Genomic DNA, 19,726 nt, shown 5'->3' with positions numbered 1-19,726 from the left:
TCCTGCAGGCTCCTAAGAGAAAACTGTTAATTGTTTCGGGAATCTTGTCCAGGCTTGCACATCTCATGATATAAGGGTGCTCCCCAGATGAGTGGGTGTGAATTTAGGACCTTGTTTTGACATCGGAAAAGATTCTGCTTTCTGATCATTACCTTCTCTGGGAACTCAGCAACGGCTGATGTTTCAGGGATTCAACAGTGGATAAGAGAGTACCTAAATCTTAACCTGAAGCAGTATCTGTGAACTTTTCTAATGTGCTGGAGTGAAAAGGGGACCTAAAAACACCAGGGCAGGAACTGCAGCATAATTAAGAAAACTTATATCCAAGAGCTTAGTTCAAACCGAATTAAAAGTAACGTCTCTGATAGACCTCTGGTAGACAGCATTTAGACTGAGCGTAATAAAAACACTTTTGAAGGAATCTGTTCCTTCTGAAGGAATCTGCTCAGAACCAGCCATCTTTGCTATTATAAATATGGCACATTCTCTTGAAAGCTAAACAGAAGAGTAAGAGAGAGCACTATGAGGAAGGTCACTTTATAGAAAGCATGAAGTGTAATTTGGAGAAGGATGCTAATACCAGCTATATCAGATTGTGAGGAAGCTGAAAACAGCATATGTTCTAATATTGTCTTTTATTGATTTTGCTGCCAACATCCCACTTCAACAATGTTACAGCCACACTTCAAGATTCTTAATGGAGGGGGCTGGAGAAAATCAATATACAGAGCTTGCTTCTGCTCTCATTGAAGTCAATGTGAGTTTTATTATTAACTGCAATGAGCTCAGGACAGGGTTCAGACTGTTTGGGGAGGGGAGTTATGTTTGTTTTCTCCTTTTCTTTTTATATAACCTCCTATGGGGCAACTCACACTGTTATTCTATGTTTTAGAGAAGTTCCACTTGAATAGGGCAAATTCTCTACCAAACCGCAACTCAGATTATTTCCTGCTTTATGAAACCTAATGAAAAATTATAGCCTCTATCCCGAACTGGGAAACTTATAATAAAAGATATAGGATTTGAAATAAATTCTGATAACAAAATCATTTCTTTCTTTAAAAATATTTCCATGAGATATGAAGCAAACAAAAACAGTTTAGCTTGTCACTGACTTGTAAAATGCTACTTTCAGTGCGCATTGTTTGCTGTATTACAGATAGAAGGGGTGCACTAAAACTTCTTTTCACTACTATTTTAATACTATTTACACAAAATGAAATATGCTAAAATTATCTCAAAAAATTATAACAATCATCTTCATTCCAACAACATGCTGTTAATTTTGTTCTAGCATGAATGCAAAACATATTTTAACGTGTTGTCAAAATGAGATACTAAGAATGTCAATAAAATGACACTAAAATAAATGTAAATTTAGATTGCTGTCACAAGTGGTTGCTTGGTTTTGTGAAGATGTTAGGTTGCTATAGCATTTTCCATAGCAACTTTGCATCTTATTACATAAATAATCCCTCGGTGTCCTTAAAGCTTACTAAAAACAGGATTAAATCTATTCTCATATGTAATGATCCTGTATAAAACCATATCAGTATGAAATACCCAGAAAACATAATAAAATATAATCTCGATAACAGTATTTCTGTCAGTTGAAAGCATCAAAACAAAGCAGACTTGTTTTTTAGTTAACAGGACATCTTCCTAAAACCCATGTTAGGTAAGTCTCTTTGAAGTGTCTATTCCCTTTGAAATTGAAAATTTGTTTGTTAACCCTTTAACTTCTGAGGGTGGGGAGAGACCCTCCTCCCAAAACTGAAATGATGCAAAGGAGCTAACCCAGGACCTGGGACAGGACTTGGGCTGTCCTTACCCCCCACAGAAGGAAGACTTGGCAGCTGCCTTTGGCACTGATTCATCAAGGCATTGCTGCTAAATTCATCTTCACCAGTAGCATTATTAAAGCCAAAAAAAGGACTTCAAACCTCCAACATAAAATTAGGCACCTGCTTACGTGCTTCCTGAATTTGAGCCTATTTTTGTAAAAGCCGTGGGAAAAATGGAATCCGTTTTAAGGCACCGAATCGGAGTCTGCCTGATGATAACAGTCCTAAACTGGCATGCTGTGAAAGACACTGGAGCAGACTTTTCCCTGCGTAAAGGGAGTAATCGTCCTGTGCTCCTTCGAGTGATCATCTCTGATGGTCCCTGGCGCCAGGCTGATTGTGGCTGTTGTGGCCAGAGCTCTTCCTTTCAAAGTGAGGTTGCTCCACCATCGAGCTCAAATTGGTTATTCCCTCGTTTGTCTGGCCAGCTAGGGGACCATGCCCATATGATGACAATTCAGCTCTTCCAATTTAATAGATTTTTTTTCCATTTTCTTTTTTGAGATTGATTATAAACCCTAGTTAGCAGATTTTGTTAACACATTTTAGTTTCACCTTTGTAAGTGTGTCATATACTTGTTACCACAGGGCTGATTATCTTGCCAGCTGCCGATGGTTTTGAAATGGTATTGATTTGTGGGGAAAAAAAGGATGCTAGCCCATTAATTTTAAAAGGAAATATATTTATTATTTTACATTATCTTTAAGTTTAAAATAAGCCGGGCAAATTATGGGCTTTTTAAATATCAGAATTACTTTCACAAAATCTGAATCTAAAAAGCAATGAAGTGGAGAAGTGATGACAGAAAAACAAGTCAGAATTTTGTCAAGTCAGAGCAGACTTACAATAAAGAAAGACAGGAATATCTGATGAGCAGAATCAGAGGGAAGAGGAAAATGTGGAAATTCTGGAACAAGATCTGTTGCAGCAGAAGAAAAGAGCCCCATGCAGCTGGGACTGAGCAATTTCTATTCAAAGTTGTAACAGGCTATATAAAGCTTTCCTCACAGTTTAATCCAGCTATTAAACACAGTTTTAATTATGCTTGTGCATCTCCACATTCACACAAGGCCTTAGTAAAAGCAAAAGGAGATTGAATAGTGGTGTAAAGATGAATAATGGTCACACATATCACTTTGGTGCTGGTTCATGTTTCCCTTGAAGACTGGCCAACTTTGTGGCTTTCAAGAAGGCTTATGAACAGTATCACAATGCCTAATTTATACTGTGTGCACAGGGGTGTGATTTTCAAATATTAACTTTCAAAAAGACTCTCGTCTGGGTTGCCCCCTGTTCAGACTGTCTCCTATGACATCTGACTTCACTGTTGCTGCCAAAAGGACACACCAGCTCTGCAGAACACTCAAAGATTCAGGCTACTGTTTAAGACAGAAAAGCTACATTATTGGAATTAGGCCCCTATAACTGGCATGTTTGAAAATCCTGCCTAAACTGTCCTGAGTTGGAAGGCAGTGCCAATATTATGTGTCCAAGCTGGGCTTACACTATGTAACTTACAATTTCATTACTATTTGCATGCAGTGCCCAAGTCGTTATTAAATTACTACATCGCTGGAGTAATTTAATTACGATTTAATTACAGCTGTGCTCAAATGCCCCAGGGGCTCAATGAGCAGGGTATTGTATACACATTCAGCCAGAGAAAACCCTAGAGCAAGTCTATGTGGAGAAGACATGCAATGGTTGAACCAAAGGAAGTGCTGTCACCCTCATTTGATAGCAGAGAACTGAAAGCAAGACAAATTCAATGATTTGTTCAGGTGGGAGGTTTGTAGCAGAGCTAGAGTTTAGCTCTGGAATCCCAGTCAGAAGCACTAATCACACAAGTGTCCTCCCAGCATCCCTCCATGAGCTCTGTGCATTTCTTCGTTTTATGCAGTGGCAACCACAGTCTGTAGCTGAAGCTGGAGTCACTAGAATTAATGGCATGTTGCCAAGAACTGCAAAAGGAAGAGATTAACCTACCTCCTCTTAAAGTGAAATTACAGGTGCCTTCAAGGCACAAACCAAACTCTTTCTTACAAAATGCAGCTTCACTTCACTAATTCTTAAAATTACTTTGGAGACTTTTACTTGCGGGTCCTTACTCCCAGCGCCAGCAGGTGGGAGATGAAGCATCCATAAATCCTGATCATTCTAAGATTTTCCTATATTCTCCAGACTCCAGTGCAGAATGCCATTTCTTCCCCTGAGCTAATGCTTCAGTAGCTGCACCTTGAGTTTCAAATGTATTAACTGAGTTGCCAGTCATCATTATTATTTTTTCTTAACAATTTCTTTCTGGCTTTACTTCAGCAATTCTCTTTTCCCTCTCAAACTCCAAAATCCACAATGCAGAAAAATCACTCTTCGAAGCCTGAGTTTTGAAAACAAGCAAGCAAACAAACAACAACCTCATTCTAAAGGGATGGCTGTGCCCACAGGTCATATTCACCCAGCCTAGCCTTTTGCCAGCTTTGCGCATCACACAAATGAGGGCTGTGAAACCAGGATGAATTCCTACAGACTATTCATCCATGGTAGTTCAGACCATTTATTGGTTTCCCCAGTGGGGTGCTCAGTGGACCTTGGCAGCAATTCAAAGTTGCCCTGCAATAGAACAAGCAGGTAGCTATGCCTTGCTTTTCCAGGAATATTCAGCTTGCACTCAACTGACACTAAGTTACTAGTACCTCCTAAGCCCTTAGCAGACTGACCTGTCTGCATAACACCTGGAGGAGCAGAAGGTCTTTGCCTAGAAGGCAATGACCCAGCACTGCAACATGGACTAGAGGTTGCAAGGCAGGTCTAGGAGACAGAGGACAGATCCAGGAGGCTGAAGATCCCAATTATCATCCCATTTCTGCCACCACTGATAGGAGTAAATAAGGTCCATAAACAACTAGGAGAAGAGCAATTGGCAGATGAAAAAAGGACAGTTGAGTCTAGAATGGAATGGCACACTTCACAATGAATCCCTCTTGAGCTGTTCTGTATAGTCCCAAGTAATAAGCCTTAATCTTCCCGAACAACAACTATCAGTAAATTTCTAGTATGCCACAGACTCCTCCATGACTGAAGATAAAGTACAAACCTTTTTTTGCTAACCGCTTTTCCATCATCTAATCCAAATAACACAAATTTGCAACTCTCCTTCCTTTCCAAGGTGAGTCATTGCTTAGAGTCCTACTAACTTGCAGCTGGCTCCTAGGTGTCCTGTTTGAAATGTGTGGCAAGGGCTGTTCAAGCTGGGTGGGATGCTAGGGGCAGAGCACTGGAATAGGCTGCCCAGATTGTCGGCATCCTACCTTGGAGATGCTCAAAACCTGCCTGGATGCCACCCTGTGCCACCTGTGTCTAGGTGACCCTGCTTGAGCAGGGGGGTTGGACTAGATGATCTCTGGAGGTCCCTTCCAACCTCAACCATTCTATGTGATTCTGTGACTCTGCGAAATTCACTGTGGACAAGGTCCTCAGCTGACTATATTGTTTCCCTGGATTTTGCTCTAAGGACTGAAGTACAATTCTGGATTATCACTCAGGCACCAAGGTCCTGGAACAACTTTTAGCCTTAGGTGTGGTTCATTGTGTTCTGAAATGATGGGGATAGGAGGAACCAATCTGAACCAATCTAGTACAATAAAGAGATGCTTAAATATGGATACATATAAAGTAGGCCCAACGGAAAGAATAATTTTTAAAAAAACGTTAAGATAAGAAAGGAAGAATCTAGGAAGAATCTCTCTTCTGCTCCTAAAATGAAAAAAAAAAATCCCACTCACTCATTTTCTTTTCACATACTCATGTTTTATACCCAGTAATTTCTTTGGTTTAACTCAAAATATCTCTAAGTTGCCTTCAGTGTCAATGACAGAAGAATCAAATCCACACATTTTAGTTAAGAGCATAACATTGGAAGAAGAAGGTGATAAAAAATAATTTTGAAACTGTGTGACTCTACCTGTGCAGTGGGCTGAGTAACTTGGGTTTGATACTGTTAACACTGTGGGGATTCACGTGCTCATATTATTATGTATAACAGTGCAACTACTGAAGTAGGTTGGGATAGAATGCTGTAGAAATCTCAGATACCACAGCAATTGACAGAAATGTTTCCTATTTAGGGAAGAAAACCAAATATGTTTTCCTATCTGTAATGTTACTAATCTGAGGCCAAATGAATGATCTGCACATCTCAGCCCTAAGCATGCATTTGTTAAACATAGCTGAATTGGTTTGGGAATTGGGAATTGAATATGACAGTTCAAAACACCGCTACTCAATTTCTGAAGTGAAGTTTATGGGAATTTCTGGCTTTACCTTCCTATTGTTAATCCTAATGACTTCTCTCCATAAGACTAGGCACAGCCAAGGCAAAAACGATTAACATTCATGGAAGTCTGTGACTGTTAGGAATGCTTTGCCTGCAGATACCCCTTTCTTAGTTCCAAGCATTCAGCTAATGATGACTAGAAAATTCAAGCCCACCCAATTAGCCAAACAAAAATTTAAACTGCTCTTCACAGGTTTTATTGTTACATTTTACCTCCAGTAAAGGCATTAATTCTGCCCTCAGAGGAAATGCCCTGCTAAAGATTTCTTGCTGGAATGACAGCAATGAAGTCTTTGCTTCTAGAATCATCCAAACTCACAGAACAACTTGTCACAGGAGGGGCCAAAAGCACTCTACAAGTCAGTAAAAATCTACTACACTTTTGTGTCAACATAGAAAACTTGAATGTCTTCAGTATGCTCATTTCCTAATATGGTGCTAGTATGCAAAAGGCTAGATAAAAACCTGTCCTCTCAGTTTCTCTCAATGTCACCTGCTTCATCTTCACCATATATGAAGCTCACTGGTGACTGGCAGTTTTCACTTGTGCCTTGGCTTTAGCTGCTGTAAGCTTTTTTGCTGAGGATGAGTATCTAAACCCTTATCATTCTTTATCTAAAGGTAAACTCTTGTTATCCACCTACAAATTTATTAACCAATGTTAAGAAATCAAACGAAGGATCCAGATCTTTTTACCAATCAGTAATTCAGCCATCTCCTGGGGTGTCCAGCCTGCCTGGATAGCAGAATATTTGTAGAAAACTGAAGAAATTGCTTTTCTTTCCAGACAGAGCAAGCAACTTTGTTCTTTCTTTCACGACAAGCACCTAATGAGTGTAAAATTAATACAGTATACAGTACTATATGGTGAAATATGTACCCTTGAAAGTTGATTCTACAAAAGAAACAATTAAAATGGTAGCACATATTTCTTAGTGAGCTTATACGTTGTATGGTACTTGCAGAACAGAAAAGTAAGGCATGGAAAATACTGACTAAAGGAGAATTTCAATCAGCCTCTGAATAGGACATTGTTATAACCACTGTTACAACCAATAAAACACTATTATGTCAAATAGCAGAGACAGTGATAAAAAACCACAGTTGCTCCAGCCATGGGCAGAACTGGACAGTTCTCATCATTATACAACTTAGTAGGTGAGAGAAACCTCCTAGAGACAGCTTGCATCATTCAAATAGCTAATTTATGAATATTTAAAATAGGTTAGGTTTACATAATCATTTTCTATTAATATCTCATTCCCCTCCTATATATACTTTTATATGACGCTCAAAATAAAGTAAAAAAGGCACATATTTGAGGATACTGTAGAGGAATTTTGCTTTACCTGAATCATCTGCTCTCAGTTTTTTAGTGGGGTTGTCACCACTGTCATCATCAGACATTTCCATCTCTTCTTCCCGGCGGATTCCCATGAGCTGTTCACTGTGCGCATTTCTGAGCTCCTAAAACCCAAAATGACCCTCTGTCAGTAGTGATTTCCACAAAGTAATTGCTTTATCTTTAGTAATTGTTTTTAAAATCCTCTGATTTTTAATTAGAGAACATTTATCACTGTAATCACACATAACTATATATAAACCTGTTCAGAATAACAGTAGCATGGGGCAAGATTAATGTAACACTTTTCAGAGTTTGAATACGACTCAGGCTGAAGGTAACTGAATTCTTCATGTGAAAGAACTGACTTTATAGAGAGCAACAGTCAGGAAAAGAAAGAGAGAAAGTGAGCCTCCATATGAAATGATTTTTGCTTCTAAATATAGAAGAACAGGAATAACAGCAGGGATCATGCTTAAAATTGTGTATAAATCAGGTCAATAAAGGGATTGACAAGCTGCTTAAGGTATAAAAAATTCCAGCCTCTGTCATTTGGGCTGGCATTCAGTGTGGCCATTAAAAACTAGTTCCCATACACATTTTTCATAGAAATGTAGAGAAATAAGCACTTTTTTTCACATCCTTGGGGTTGAAATTCAAACTATGTCAGATTAACTGTGCCCTAAAAGTGCCTATTTCTCTCCGCTGCCTGTAAAGGCAGCCTACAGCAGCTAGCTTAGATGGAGCATGCTATATTTTAGGTGCCTAATGCTAGGCAAAAAAGCACCTAATGCACTGTTCCCATCCACAGATTTCCTCAAACTGAAAAGCCTCAGCCCAACAACACTGCCCAGGAAATTTCTCCATCATGATCTGAAACAAACACGAGTGCTAAAAGACCTGTTTCTGGGAGCCCGGGGAGGGCAGGCAGGAAGCCTGTACATATGTAACGAGGTAAAGATCAGCAGGCGTGGGGACTTTGTGGGAGTCTAGACGGTCTTTGTTCCCGGTGAAAAAGGCTGATGCTGGACTAATGGCTGGCTTTTTAACGGCAGCACGGAGAAGATGGAGAGAATCCTATTTTGTTCTAATAATCCTGTCAGGTGTTACACGGGGATGCTGCGCCGTGATTAGTGTCGGTCTTTTGAGTCCGCAGACAGCTAATTTTTCTGTGGACAAAGAGCCTAATTCCCAAAGAGGAGGTTTGCAATCCTCGAAACAAGGAAGAGGCGCATGGAAGGAGGGAAGGGCTTGAAGAGTCCAACTATTGCTCCATGCAATTAACAAGGAACCATCACAGAGAGGGGCTGCGGGGAGGAAAAAAGGGGAAGGCGTTTCCCTTGAGCTGCACCGTCGCTTCATCAGATCTCAGATGCTCTAATAAATGTGTACGTATCCAGGAGGCTAATTAGCAGGCATTTTGTATGGGGATAATTTCAAATTAAAAGGAAAGAAAAAAAAAAGGAAAAAAAAAGAAAAAGTGATTGAAATGGCAAATTGTCAACCAGACAATAAGAGGCCTCTCTGGAAGAAATCAGCAAACCACTTCTTAATTCCTTATTGTAAAAGGCCACCTGCACTTTTTTTTTCCTGGGAAATGCAGGCTGCATACGTGAGCAGCTATCCACTTACATTTATTCCTTTTTTAGCAGATAAATGTCTTTGGTGCATCCATTTCTACATTATCAGAAAAGCTGACAATCTTTCATAAGGAAGAGCTTTGTGTACGAGGGCTTGTTTTGTGGTTGGCTTTCTAGCAAAGCTTTTCTAAAGCAGGAAGGGAAGGTGATAAACTAACAAATTAAACAAATTAGCAGCTAATGTCATGGTTAGACGATAAGATTGAAATCAAAGACGTCATTTGGTACCTATCAATTGTATTTCACATCTGGAAAACAGGCCTTTCTGAAATACTCAGCTAGAGGTTTCATATATTTCTGAATTGCTTTTCGTGTCCTTTTCATAGAAAAAGAAAAGGCAATAATGTTTGAAAGAGCAAGCAGTGAATTAACATTTCTGGAAAGTCCAACTCATGCACGTTTCCCTTTATTAAAGATTTAGAAGGAAGCAAATGAGTGATATTCAACATCCCTTCACAAAAAGTTAGTTTAAGAAGGAATGTTTTTAATATAATTGAAATAAACTATGAGCAAGTCATGTTTTCATACCTTTCTGAAAGATAGGATAAATAGCAACCCCCAACTTCCCAATTTTCCGTTAAATAAGAATTTACCCACTTTTTTGATATTTGTGAACAAAATGCAAAGTACAGTTTGTACCAATAAATTATGCTAACATTTTATTTTAAGTGTCCCATTATTGTGAAGTCATTTGGTATTCGCCATAATAGCAGTGATAATAAAGAATTCATTTGGTATTCATCTGGATGTTACAGTTAGTGCCATTGGTATTCAACTGTAATTTAGCATTAGTTAATGGGCACTTAAAATGTTATCCAAATGATTTATATCACAGTGCTTTAGTTTTTTTTCTCAAACTAAGTGTACAACACTTATTTTACAAGTGTACTACAAAATAATTAAATAAGTGCACCTTACCTTCTAAAGTTTTTATTCTGAGTCAGAGAGAAATCATTTAGAGGACTGTGATACTACAAATCAACATACTGTACTACCTGAAGGTAAGCCAGGTGAATGTAAATTGCCCATATTAAAAAATAATAAAAAAGCAAGACGAAAGAAAGAAAACAAAGACAGTGGTACTTACTTTTTAAAATACAGGCTCATAGCGTAAATACTGAATTAAAAACGAAAGCTGGATGACCAAAACACAAGATGGGGACAATCGCTTCCTTTGCTGCCACTCACAGCAAGGAGAGGTAGAAACTCATTTCCTCTGCTCATGCTTATGACAGTCACACATTCATGAACCCACATTGCTAATTTTATGTTGTATTATGATTGCATTTATACTATTTTGTGCGTAAGCGATATACTTAGAATCCATATAAGTGATTGATCTGCTTTTTAGAGAATGACATAAAACAAGCGGGAAGGAGTACACCATAATTCTGGACAGATTTGCTTAATTTATTATTTTATGAAAGAAATATCTTTTTTCTTTCCAAGCAAAGTCATCTTATAATGATCATGTAATGGTACAACCAGAAAAAATAATCTGTGTTACAGGTGAGAATCTTTAAAACCAGATTATGATGACTCCTAAAAACTTATTTTTCATATTTGAAAGACTTAATTCTATCCTTAATTTAAAATATTGTAACTAATTTCATCACTTTAATTCATTATGTTAGATAGTAAACATATTCCTCCAATGTTTTCCCAATTCTTCCATGGAAAATAAAAACACATTGCTCTCTATCTTAGTGTTATTTAATGACTATTATTGTAATGAGAGCAATGGGAGCAATTCACATGGCAGATGAGATTGTATAATGGCTAGTTGATTAACAGCTAAAACTGTAGCCATAAATATTGCTGAATGCACTATGTCCAGCTACAATCACACTCGTTCTGTGTCAATCCAGCTGTGAGATGATGGATAGAAAGTAATAATAAAATCACCAACCTCAGAATGCTTTCGCCAAATGTCTATGTTCTTTCGCTGGGCTTTCGAGAAATGGTCCCAAGCTTTTTGTCTGGTAGAAGCGTTGAAAACGGCCACAATCTGCTCAACTTTGGTGAACAAGGAAGTCAAACAAGACAAGCAATTTATGTTGTGATCACTATAGAGAAGCAAAGCAAAGACACTAGGAGTCTATGGATGATGTCATTACTGAAACAACATCATCAATATCCATCCAATGATGTGTCTTTTGTACTTACATTTTATCAATGTTGGAGATGTCTCCCTTCAAGTCTGTCTCCACAACTTATAAACTATGTACCAAAGAACATGCATTCAGCAGCTTCCCACTGATGTTTGCTATAACTTGATGTGCCCATGTGCCTCTGTGTGTGGCTATAAGTGCGTGACCAGAGAGATAATACTAAAGGCTTAAACCTGACGTACATTCTTTGGTGGCAGCTGCATATAAATGAGTGGGCTGAAAAAAAAGAAAATATGGAGGACAAGCAAGCTCTGCTTTGAAGGGAAGGTATCTGAAGGTATTTAAATGCTATGTCAAGTAACTGCTGTTGGTTCTGTGGGTGCTTCTCTCAGGTTTACCTGCAGTAGGTCAGCCTGCCCTGTGCCCCTATATATATGTTCATGTGTGTTCATGTGAGTGCAAATGAACGCTTGCATTTTAGTGTGTATGGAATGAAGAAGAGATGTGAAATGGGCTTCCCTCGTTCAATACAAAATGAATTAATTCTGAAGTCAGATCTTGTTATAAACTAGGACAACTGAGCTCCCTGAATTTGTAGCTACCTATTTATCCTGAATCAGAACATTTTCTCCTAGCCCTCTTTTCTTTCTCTTTACATCAGTTACAAGCAATGTTGTCCTTTCACATCACTGACTTGCTGAAAAATGATTTGATCAAGATATAAGCAGTCTTGATCACTGAACAGGTAATTGCAAGACCACCAAGATACCCCAAATTTCTACAAATGCCTGAAATGTGCACCTGAGCAATCAGCTATGTCAACCTATGAATTCAAGCTGAAAAACCCTTTGAGTTTATGACAACATTCTTGAGTTACGATCTCTGCATTCTGCAGCTTACAGAAATTCTTTCCCCAAGATTGCAGAAGTGCCATTACACAGCACCTGGTGAGTCGCTAGATTATTGCTTTCCTTCTCCCTGCTAGTCACTGGTGCAGAGGATCTTATTATATATAAAAACCTATCATGTCCCCTAAAATGGTCTAGATGACTATTAAGTCATTTTATATCTTCCATCTCTTGATCTGAAAGTTAACCTCATTCGGTTGAACAGGAGCACCTTTTTTTTTAATTCCTTTTTTTTTTTCCTGTCTATTTCTACCACTGTTTCAAACTACTTTCAGATTCAGGAAGGCCACCATATTTTGCTGGTCTGGAAGGCTGGAAGACTTCCTTTGCAACTATCAGGGCTGCTTAATTATTTTCTAAAACCTTACAAATAAATACTTTATTCTTAAATTAAGTCTTAAATGTTGCTTTCTTAAAAAAAAAAAAAAAAGTTTCCTCAAGTCTACTGGGATGAACTGACCCATTCGTGACCCATTCAAGTTTTAATAGGAGATGTGATAATTTCCACATATTAACACCTGCTTGGAGCAAAGGGCGGGTACATCAAGGCTTAAATTATGCTGTATATATTTATTCAATTAATTTGAAAAGAATGAAAATGCAAAAGCACTCTATTATTATGTGTATTGGAACTGAGGCTAGAATTTAATTACTATCATTGTGTTGGTGACCCAGGTGCTCAGAAAATCCTGCTTAATTAACAGTCGGTTTTTAGTTTGGAAGTGGAAATTCAAGTAAAAAAATTTACAAAGATATGAAGAAGAGCCAGTTTGTCATTTTCTACTTATGAGTGTTAATAAGATCATCTGAATTTTGGAAAAACAAACAAGCAAGCAAACAAAAACAACAACAACAAAAAAGCCCAAACACATTGAACTTTAAAGTGTTTAATTTCCATTCTGTGAACAGGTGCTAAAATTTGTCAGAATTGTCAGATCATGTCAGAAACTCTCCTCAATTGAATCACAGGACAGGAAGATGTTAAAGAATTTTCTTGCATAACTACATAACTAGACAAAGTGAAGAGTAGGAAAAGGATCTCATACATTTACCTAGCTATGAGGTTTATAAAAAACTAAAGATGTTAGGATACTATTAGTAATAGATGCTAAAAATCAAGCACTTTTAAGAAATATTATCCAGTGGATGGCAAAGGATAACAGAAAAAGGAAAAGTAGGAGGCAATATCATATCCCCATCATAATTCATATTAAAATTAATACTTGTCACTTGGAAAGTCCTTTACATCTAAAGTTGCATCAAATATCCCTTTTGATTTTCTCATGTATTAGTGCCTACTGTAATCAGTTTGTTTTCCTGGGGATGGTGTTATATGTTGAACTAAGCAAAATCCTCAATCTGACAAATGTTCTGTTAACATTTTCATGGATTCACCAAAGGGAAGTCACGTCTGATGAACCTGATAGCCCTCTATGATGGGATGACTGGATGGATGGATGAGGGGAGAGCGGTAGATGTTGCCTACAGCAAGGCTTTTCACACAGTCTCCCACAATATTCTCATGGGGAGTTCAGGAAGTGTGGGTTAGATGAGTGGACAGTGAGGTGGATTGAGACCTGGCTGGATGGTAGAGCTCAGAGTGTTGTGATCGGTGGTGCAGAGTCTAAATGGAGGCCTGTCGCCAGCGGTGTCCCCCAGGGGTCAGCACTGGGCCCAGTGGTGTTTGACTTGTTCATCAATGACTTGGACGAGGGAACGGAGTGTACCCTCAGCAAGTTTGCAAATGACACCAAACTGGGTGGAGTGGCTGACACTCCCGAGGGCTGTGCTGCGATCTGGAGAGACCTAGACAGGATGGAGAGTTGGGCAGAGAGGAATCCCATGAGGTTCACCAAAGGCAAGTGTAGGGTCCTGCAGCTGGGGAGGAATAATCCCAGGCACCAATGAAGATTAGGGGTTGACCTGCTGGAAAGCAGCTCCGTGGAGACGGATTTGGGAGTCCTGGTTGACAACAAGTTAACCATGAGGCAGCAATGTGCCCTCGTGGCCAAGAAGGCCAATGGGATCCTGGCTGCATCAGGAGGAGCATTGCCAGCAGGTCGAGGAAGGGGATCCTGCCCCTCTACTCAGCTCTGGTGAGGCCACAGCTGTAGTACTGGGGACAGTTCTGGGCTCCCCAGTACAAGAGGGATGTGGGACTTCTAGAGAGGGTCCAGTGTAGAGTGACAAAGATGATTAAGGGACTGCAGCATCTATCTTATGAGGAAAGACTAAGCGAGCTGGGCCTGTTTAGTCTGGAGAAGGAAAGGTTGAGAGGGGATCTTATCAATATGTATAAATACTTGAGGGGAGGACATAAGGAATATGAGGCCAAACTCTTCCCTGTGGTGGCCAACGATAGCACAAAGGGAGAAATAACTTCTTGATTGTTAGGGTGACAGAGCACTGGAACAGGCTTCCCAGAGAGATTATGGAGTCTCCTTCTCTGGAGATATTCAAAACCCACCTGGCTGCGACCCTGTGCCACATGCTCTAGGTGTCCCTGCTTGAGCAGGGTGGTTAGATCTAGAGATGATCTCTAGAGGTCCCTCCCAGCCTCAAACATTCTGTGATTCTGTGATTACCCACCTAAATGACGACTCTGAGCATGAATTGCATGGGGCCTTAAGGAAAAAATTTTGGCACTTGTCAAAAACTGATGTCTGACTATTCCAGACATTCAAAGCATCCAAAGGCATTCAAAGAAAGTGTCAACATATATAGCAATTTATATGTACACAACATTTTGGTTATGAAGTTATTCATAGTTATGAATATGAATTCATAGTTATGAAGTTATGAAGTTATTCACCAACTAGGTAACACCCAAACTAAAATATTTCTATATATTGCATTAGAACTAAAAACCATCCAAGACCATGATTTGGTGGTACAGGAAAGGGGCTTTGTGTCTCCTTGTATTGCACCAAAACCCTGCATTCATGTGTTGCAAGGTGCCAATCCAATACAAACCAATTCTGCCAGCTCAGATTTGTTCAAAGGTTAATTCATGTTGCATCAAGATTCATCAGTTCTTCCACAGCCAACTTGAAATTCTAAAAATGACATAAACTCCAATATTCTGGCTAATTGGTAGACAGGACTTAATGTACCTGCCTCTGCTCAGGATGAGATTTGTGGAGTAAGTGATCTAATAGCACACAACCTCTATCCTCTATCTATGAGGATAGATCATCCCTAAGGGGAAGACAAGAAAGTTTATATCATATGGGAAACTCCCCAATTTACAGTTATTTTCCTCCGGGTCAGGATAAGATTTGACCTAAGAGAGGACACAGATTTTGGTGTGATCTCTGCAGAATTTGAGCAAATCAATTATTTCCTGTCTAGCTGCAAATATGACGTTCAGACTTTTTTCTGATCTCCAGAAGGAAATTTCCAAAATGAAGTAATAGGTCATACCTATTTGTCTAAGGCACCTCAAGCTCTAGGATGCACTGTACTGTCAACTGTGACTGGTAAGTAGTATTATTAAGTAACATGAAATATTCATAGACAAACATCTGCTGGTAAGTACTCTGCTATATCAAACTTTCATTGACCATATGTAAAACTAAATTAGGTTTTAAAAAAACACATAGTTCTTGAAGGGTCTATGTCAATATAATTCACACAGTGTAATTGATTGCATCTCTCCTAACGACTTATTCTGCAGATGGTGGTTTATGTGGAATATCTCCAATAAAGGATTATTATTTTATTGTTTTTCCAGAGTTATAAATAACTAAAACATCAAAAGCTAAACCTATAGTGATGTGCAAGTGTCAGCTAAAGTTTAATGACTTCAGAGCAACTGCAATATACTTTATCACAGGTGCAAGCTCATAGTAAGCATATACGATAGAAGCTTAAACCTCAGTTTTTGTTGCTGTAAAGCATGTTGCAAGACTAGAGTGTTGTTATCAGGTGTAAATGTAAAACAATCAGACAAACTAGGAACAGCAACAACAAAAATCCCTTAAATGGTACCCATATGAGTTGCATAAAAGATTAAAGGGAAAAACAGAATATCTTTAGGGCAGGAAAACATTCTATACAGGGTATTTGAAAAAGGAGGAGTGAAGAAAAAAATGGAAATGAAAGTACAGAGTCATCTCCAGATTGACAGGTAGTGAGAAAGCTCTTTGACTCTCCTCCTCATATAAATAGACTATTTTAACTACATGATTCAGCAAAGACTGAAATTCTTCCTTCAGCTCCCATGAACAAAGATTTTTGACTTCTTTTATGCAATAAGAAAAAAAAAAGCAGCAAATGTTTTATAATGTCTTTCCACAAAAACAAATAAGCAAACAAAAGAAAACAACAACCCCATTGTGATAATGTAAAAAAAGAGATCTTCAGGTCTTCATAAAATAGCCAGATCTCATGCACAAAATTTCACTCCAAATTCTACCAATTAGGGATGCAGGATGAAAAGGAGTTTGCATTAAACTACTGCAAATGCAAGAATAGTCTATTCGGCAATTTAGCTCAAAAAAATCAGTAACAGGGAGACAGTCGACGTGCAGGAGAAAAGATGAATTTCACCCATAAAATTACAGTGTAAAGGAAACTGTTACAGTAAATGTGTAATATGCTTTTCAGCTATAGATTCCCAGCACAGGAGGATATAGAGTTGGCGTGGCTTGGGTCAGGAGCCTAGCTGCTGAGTTCTGAATAAGTCGGAGTCTGCCAATCTATCTGGCTCCATGCCCAGCAAATCAAGAAATTACAGTAGTCAAGGCTAGATACTGTAAGTGAAAGGATTAGAGTCTGCAGGTCAGGTTTCCATAGAAAAAAAAAAAAAGAAAAAAAAAGGAAAAAAAAAAAAGAATATTTCTGGCAACAGTCCCAAAAGACATTTGGTGATGTATTGAACAGACCTTAGCACTAAGTACAAGTCTAAAATTGCATGTAGGCTACAACATGACATCAACAGGAGAAATTATAGAGATACGGCAGAGTAATGAAAAAAACATATTTTTTAAATTAAACTGGGCCAGAACACCATCCTTTTGATTATGATATTGTTTACTTTCAGAAAAGTATTTGCCTTTCATAGATTTGCAGCTATCCCTCTCTGTTACCCAGTACATACGCAAGAGAGGGAGAAACAGATGTAAATACCGTTGACTGGCAGAAGAGGGAACAATAAGAGTTGAAAATATTACCCTGGAGAGGAGTGCAGATAATGCAAGGTATGAGGCCTGAAGTAAAATATACTGCTGGTCATTAGCTGGGTATGCAAGTAAATGCCATTATGCATTTGTGTAATGGAGACAAACATCTTAATATTATGCAAAATGTCCCATCTATGAGGAGGAACTGTCCAACTTGGTTTGTAAAAGGCAAAAAAAAAACCAAAACAAACCTTTTCTGATGTAGAGGTTTCAGCACTGCAGACAGACAAGGATTAACAGAAGGAAGTTTCTCCTGTTCTACCTACCTTGTGTTACCTGAACACTAGAAAGGATGAGAAACAAGCCTAAGTGACCTCTCCCTAGATTATATTGCATTATTTCTACACTTCTCTTTGATGAGGCCTATAGAACTTGAGACCAGGGGCTTGTGACCCAGTGTCTGGGTTAATGGCCCTGTCCCAGATCCCAGTGCTCCCTTGGTTGGATTGCTGTTGCCATCCTATTGGCCTTCTGAATGCCAACTTGTCACCTGTACTTCTGCAGAAAAAAAACTCTTAACATTGCTTTCATTTTTTTTTTAATGGCTGTATGAAAAGGGAGTTGTAAGAGCATAATAACACATTTATCTGCCTATTCTGATATAGCTAACATGCTTAATATTTAGATGAAATAGAAAATGTCCCTCTGTTTATCTTGCTCTCCCTGTTCCTCTCCCTTTTCCAATCTGACTCAGAGCGGTAGTAGTAAATGTGCTTGTGTGGGTTATTAAGAGCCTGAGCAACAAAAAGTGCTCTGTGCATCTCTCTCATACATGAAGGACATAAACAAAAATACTTGTCCTACAGCACAAACTTTGTTCTGTAAACAGATCCAATCTCCATGCCAGCAGCTGTGGCTTTCCTGTTTTATTTTTTCAACTGAGAAACCCAACGAGGAAGCGTGAAAGGAGCACTATGAGAATACTGAACCCCCCTCCATTTTCACTATTTATACTGAAACCTTCAGAGTTGCTTGTCTAGGTATGTATATCAATAATTAAGAGTTCTAGAAATTGAAAAACATTCCTTGTTATACTCTGAAATAAAATAATGCACTCTGATGAAATGGAGCCAAGTTTGCCCTGCAAGGGATTGCTGGAAAATCCATCTACAAAATAAGCTTCAAAAATCTTTTAGGTTGTGAAACGTGGTTTAATTTACAACAAACTGACAGCTTGGTGTAACAGCAAGTGCTGGCACAGTGCCGTGTGATAAATCACTTGGACTCAACAAGACCACTTCACCTCCATGTCATTCCTCAACAAACAGGAACCTGACATCAGGCCAGCACGATACAGTCGGGGAGGTACAAATGCACAGAACCTGCTCCATTAACGCTACCACCTTATATAAAAGACCCTATGCAGAAGAAAGAAAAAATAAGCAACCCACTAACTCTAAAAAAGATTAAGCGAACATTACTACTGCATCAGCTTGACTAGATTATATGCTGTCCCCAAAGTACTGCACTTCATTAGGTGTTCTTCTTCATCATTGTTATTTATGGTTTGATGAACCTTTCTGCAGTTGTCACATTTAAAAATAGCAGGAGTAGGAACAACTATTTATGTATGCGTATCTCAAAAGATTCCCTGAGGGAACCCTGAGCTGAAAAAACATCATATATGTGACTGAACTCTGGCAGGTCCCATTAAGTGAAGGGACTCTCTCTAGGTAATAATTTCCCAGGGATATCACAGTTAAGGACGTTCCTAGAATATCAGGAGGACTGTGTTTTTTGTTTGGTGGGTTAAGGGTTTTTTTTTTTGTTGTTGTTGTTTGTTTGTTTGTTTGTTTTTTTGCTGAAGATGCTGAAGAAAAGGAACAGGGAGATGAAAGAGGAAGCCCAAACAGCCATAGCATCTTTCGGCAGTCTAAACAAAAATTCTGGTCTCACACATCTTTTACGGGAACATTTTACGGGAACATCTCCATTTCTTGTCATACCTTTTCTTTCCCTACACACAATGAGTCCTCTTCCTTTACTGCCTCCATTCTCAATCTTACTCATGTATTTTTGCTCCCTTTTGCTTTGTGCCTCCATCTTTCCTTCCCAAATGCTCTAGCCCTGTCTCAAACTCCCCCTTGGTTGCTGCTGCTGTAACATCTCTCATCTTTGTCATCATCATGAACTACATCATCTGGGACAAAGACAGTGATTTGACACGAAGCTATAATATGAGTAGTGCCTACTGAAGTGAACAAGCACTTCAGCCAGTCATATTTGCATAGGTTTATTCACATTCATATTTTTAAGGTTTATTCATTCATTGGGTGAACATTCATTTGGATTCACATTCAGCCTGGATGTGCAGGTCACACGATATGCATGCACAGCCAATTGAAAAAAAGAAATCTTGGGTGA

The 19,726-nt window shown here is 38.8% G+C and overlaps 1 protein-coding gene across 2 annotated transcripts in view; it reads right to left on the bottom strand.

Moving 5' to 3' along the window:
* The window catches only part of ENOX1 (ecto-NOX disulfide-thiol exchanger 1), a 134,260-nt gene that overhangs the window by 51,356 nt on the left and 63,178 nt on the right, over positions 1 to 19,726 (bottom strand). For both annotated transcript variants that reach the window (XM_088530933.1, XM_088530934.1), the window contains exons 6-7: positions 11,070 to 11,176; positions 7,528 to 7,645 (exon numbers count right to left, since the gene is read on the bottom strand). In XM_088530933.1, coding sequence (XP_088387059.1) covers positions 7,528 to 7,645; positions 11,070 to 11,176 — 225 coding nt within the window. The remainder of the gene's footprint in view (positions 1 to 7,527; positions 7,646 to 11,069; positions 11,177 to 19,726) is intronic.

Source organism: Tinamus guttatus, unplaced genomic scaffold, assembly GCF_059628265.1.
Source record: "Tinamus guttatus ecotype Peru unplaced genomic scaffold, ASM5962826v1 Tinamus_guttatus_pri_ptg000394l, whole genome shotgun sequence".
NCBI classification, from domain to species: Eukaryota; Metazoa; Chordata; class Aves; order Tinamiformes; family Tinamidae; genus Tinamus; species Tinamus guttatus.
This window is presented reverse-complemented; position numbering and strand designations above follow the sequence as displayed.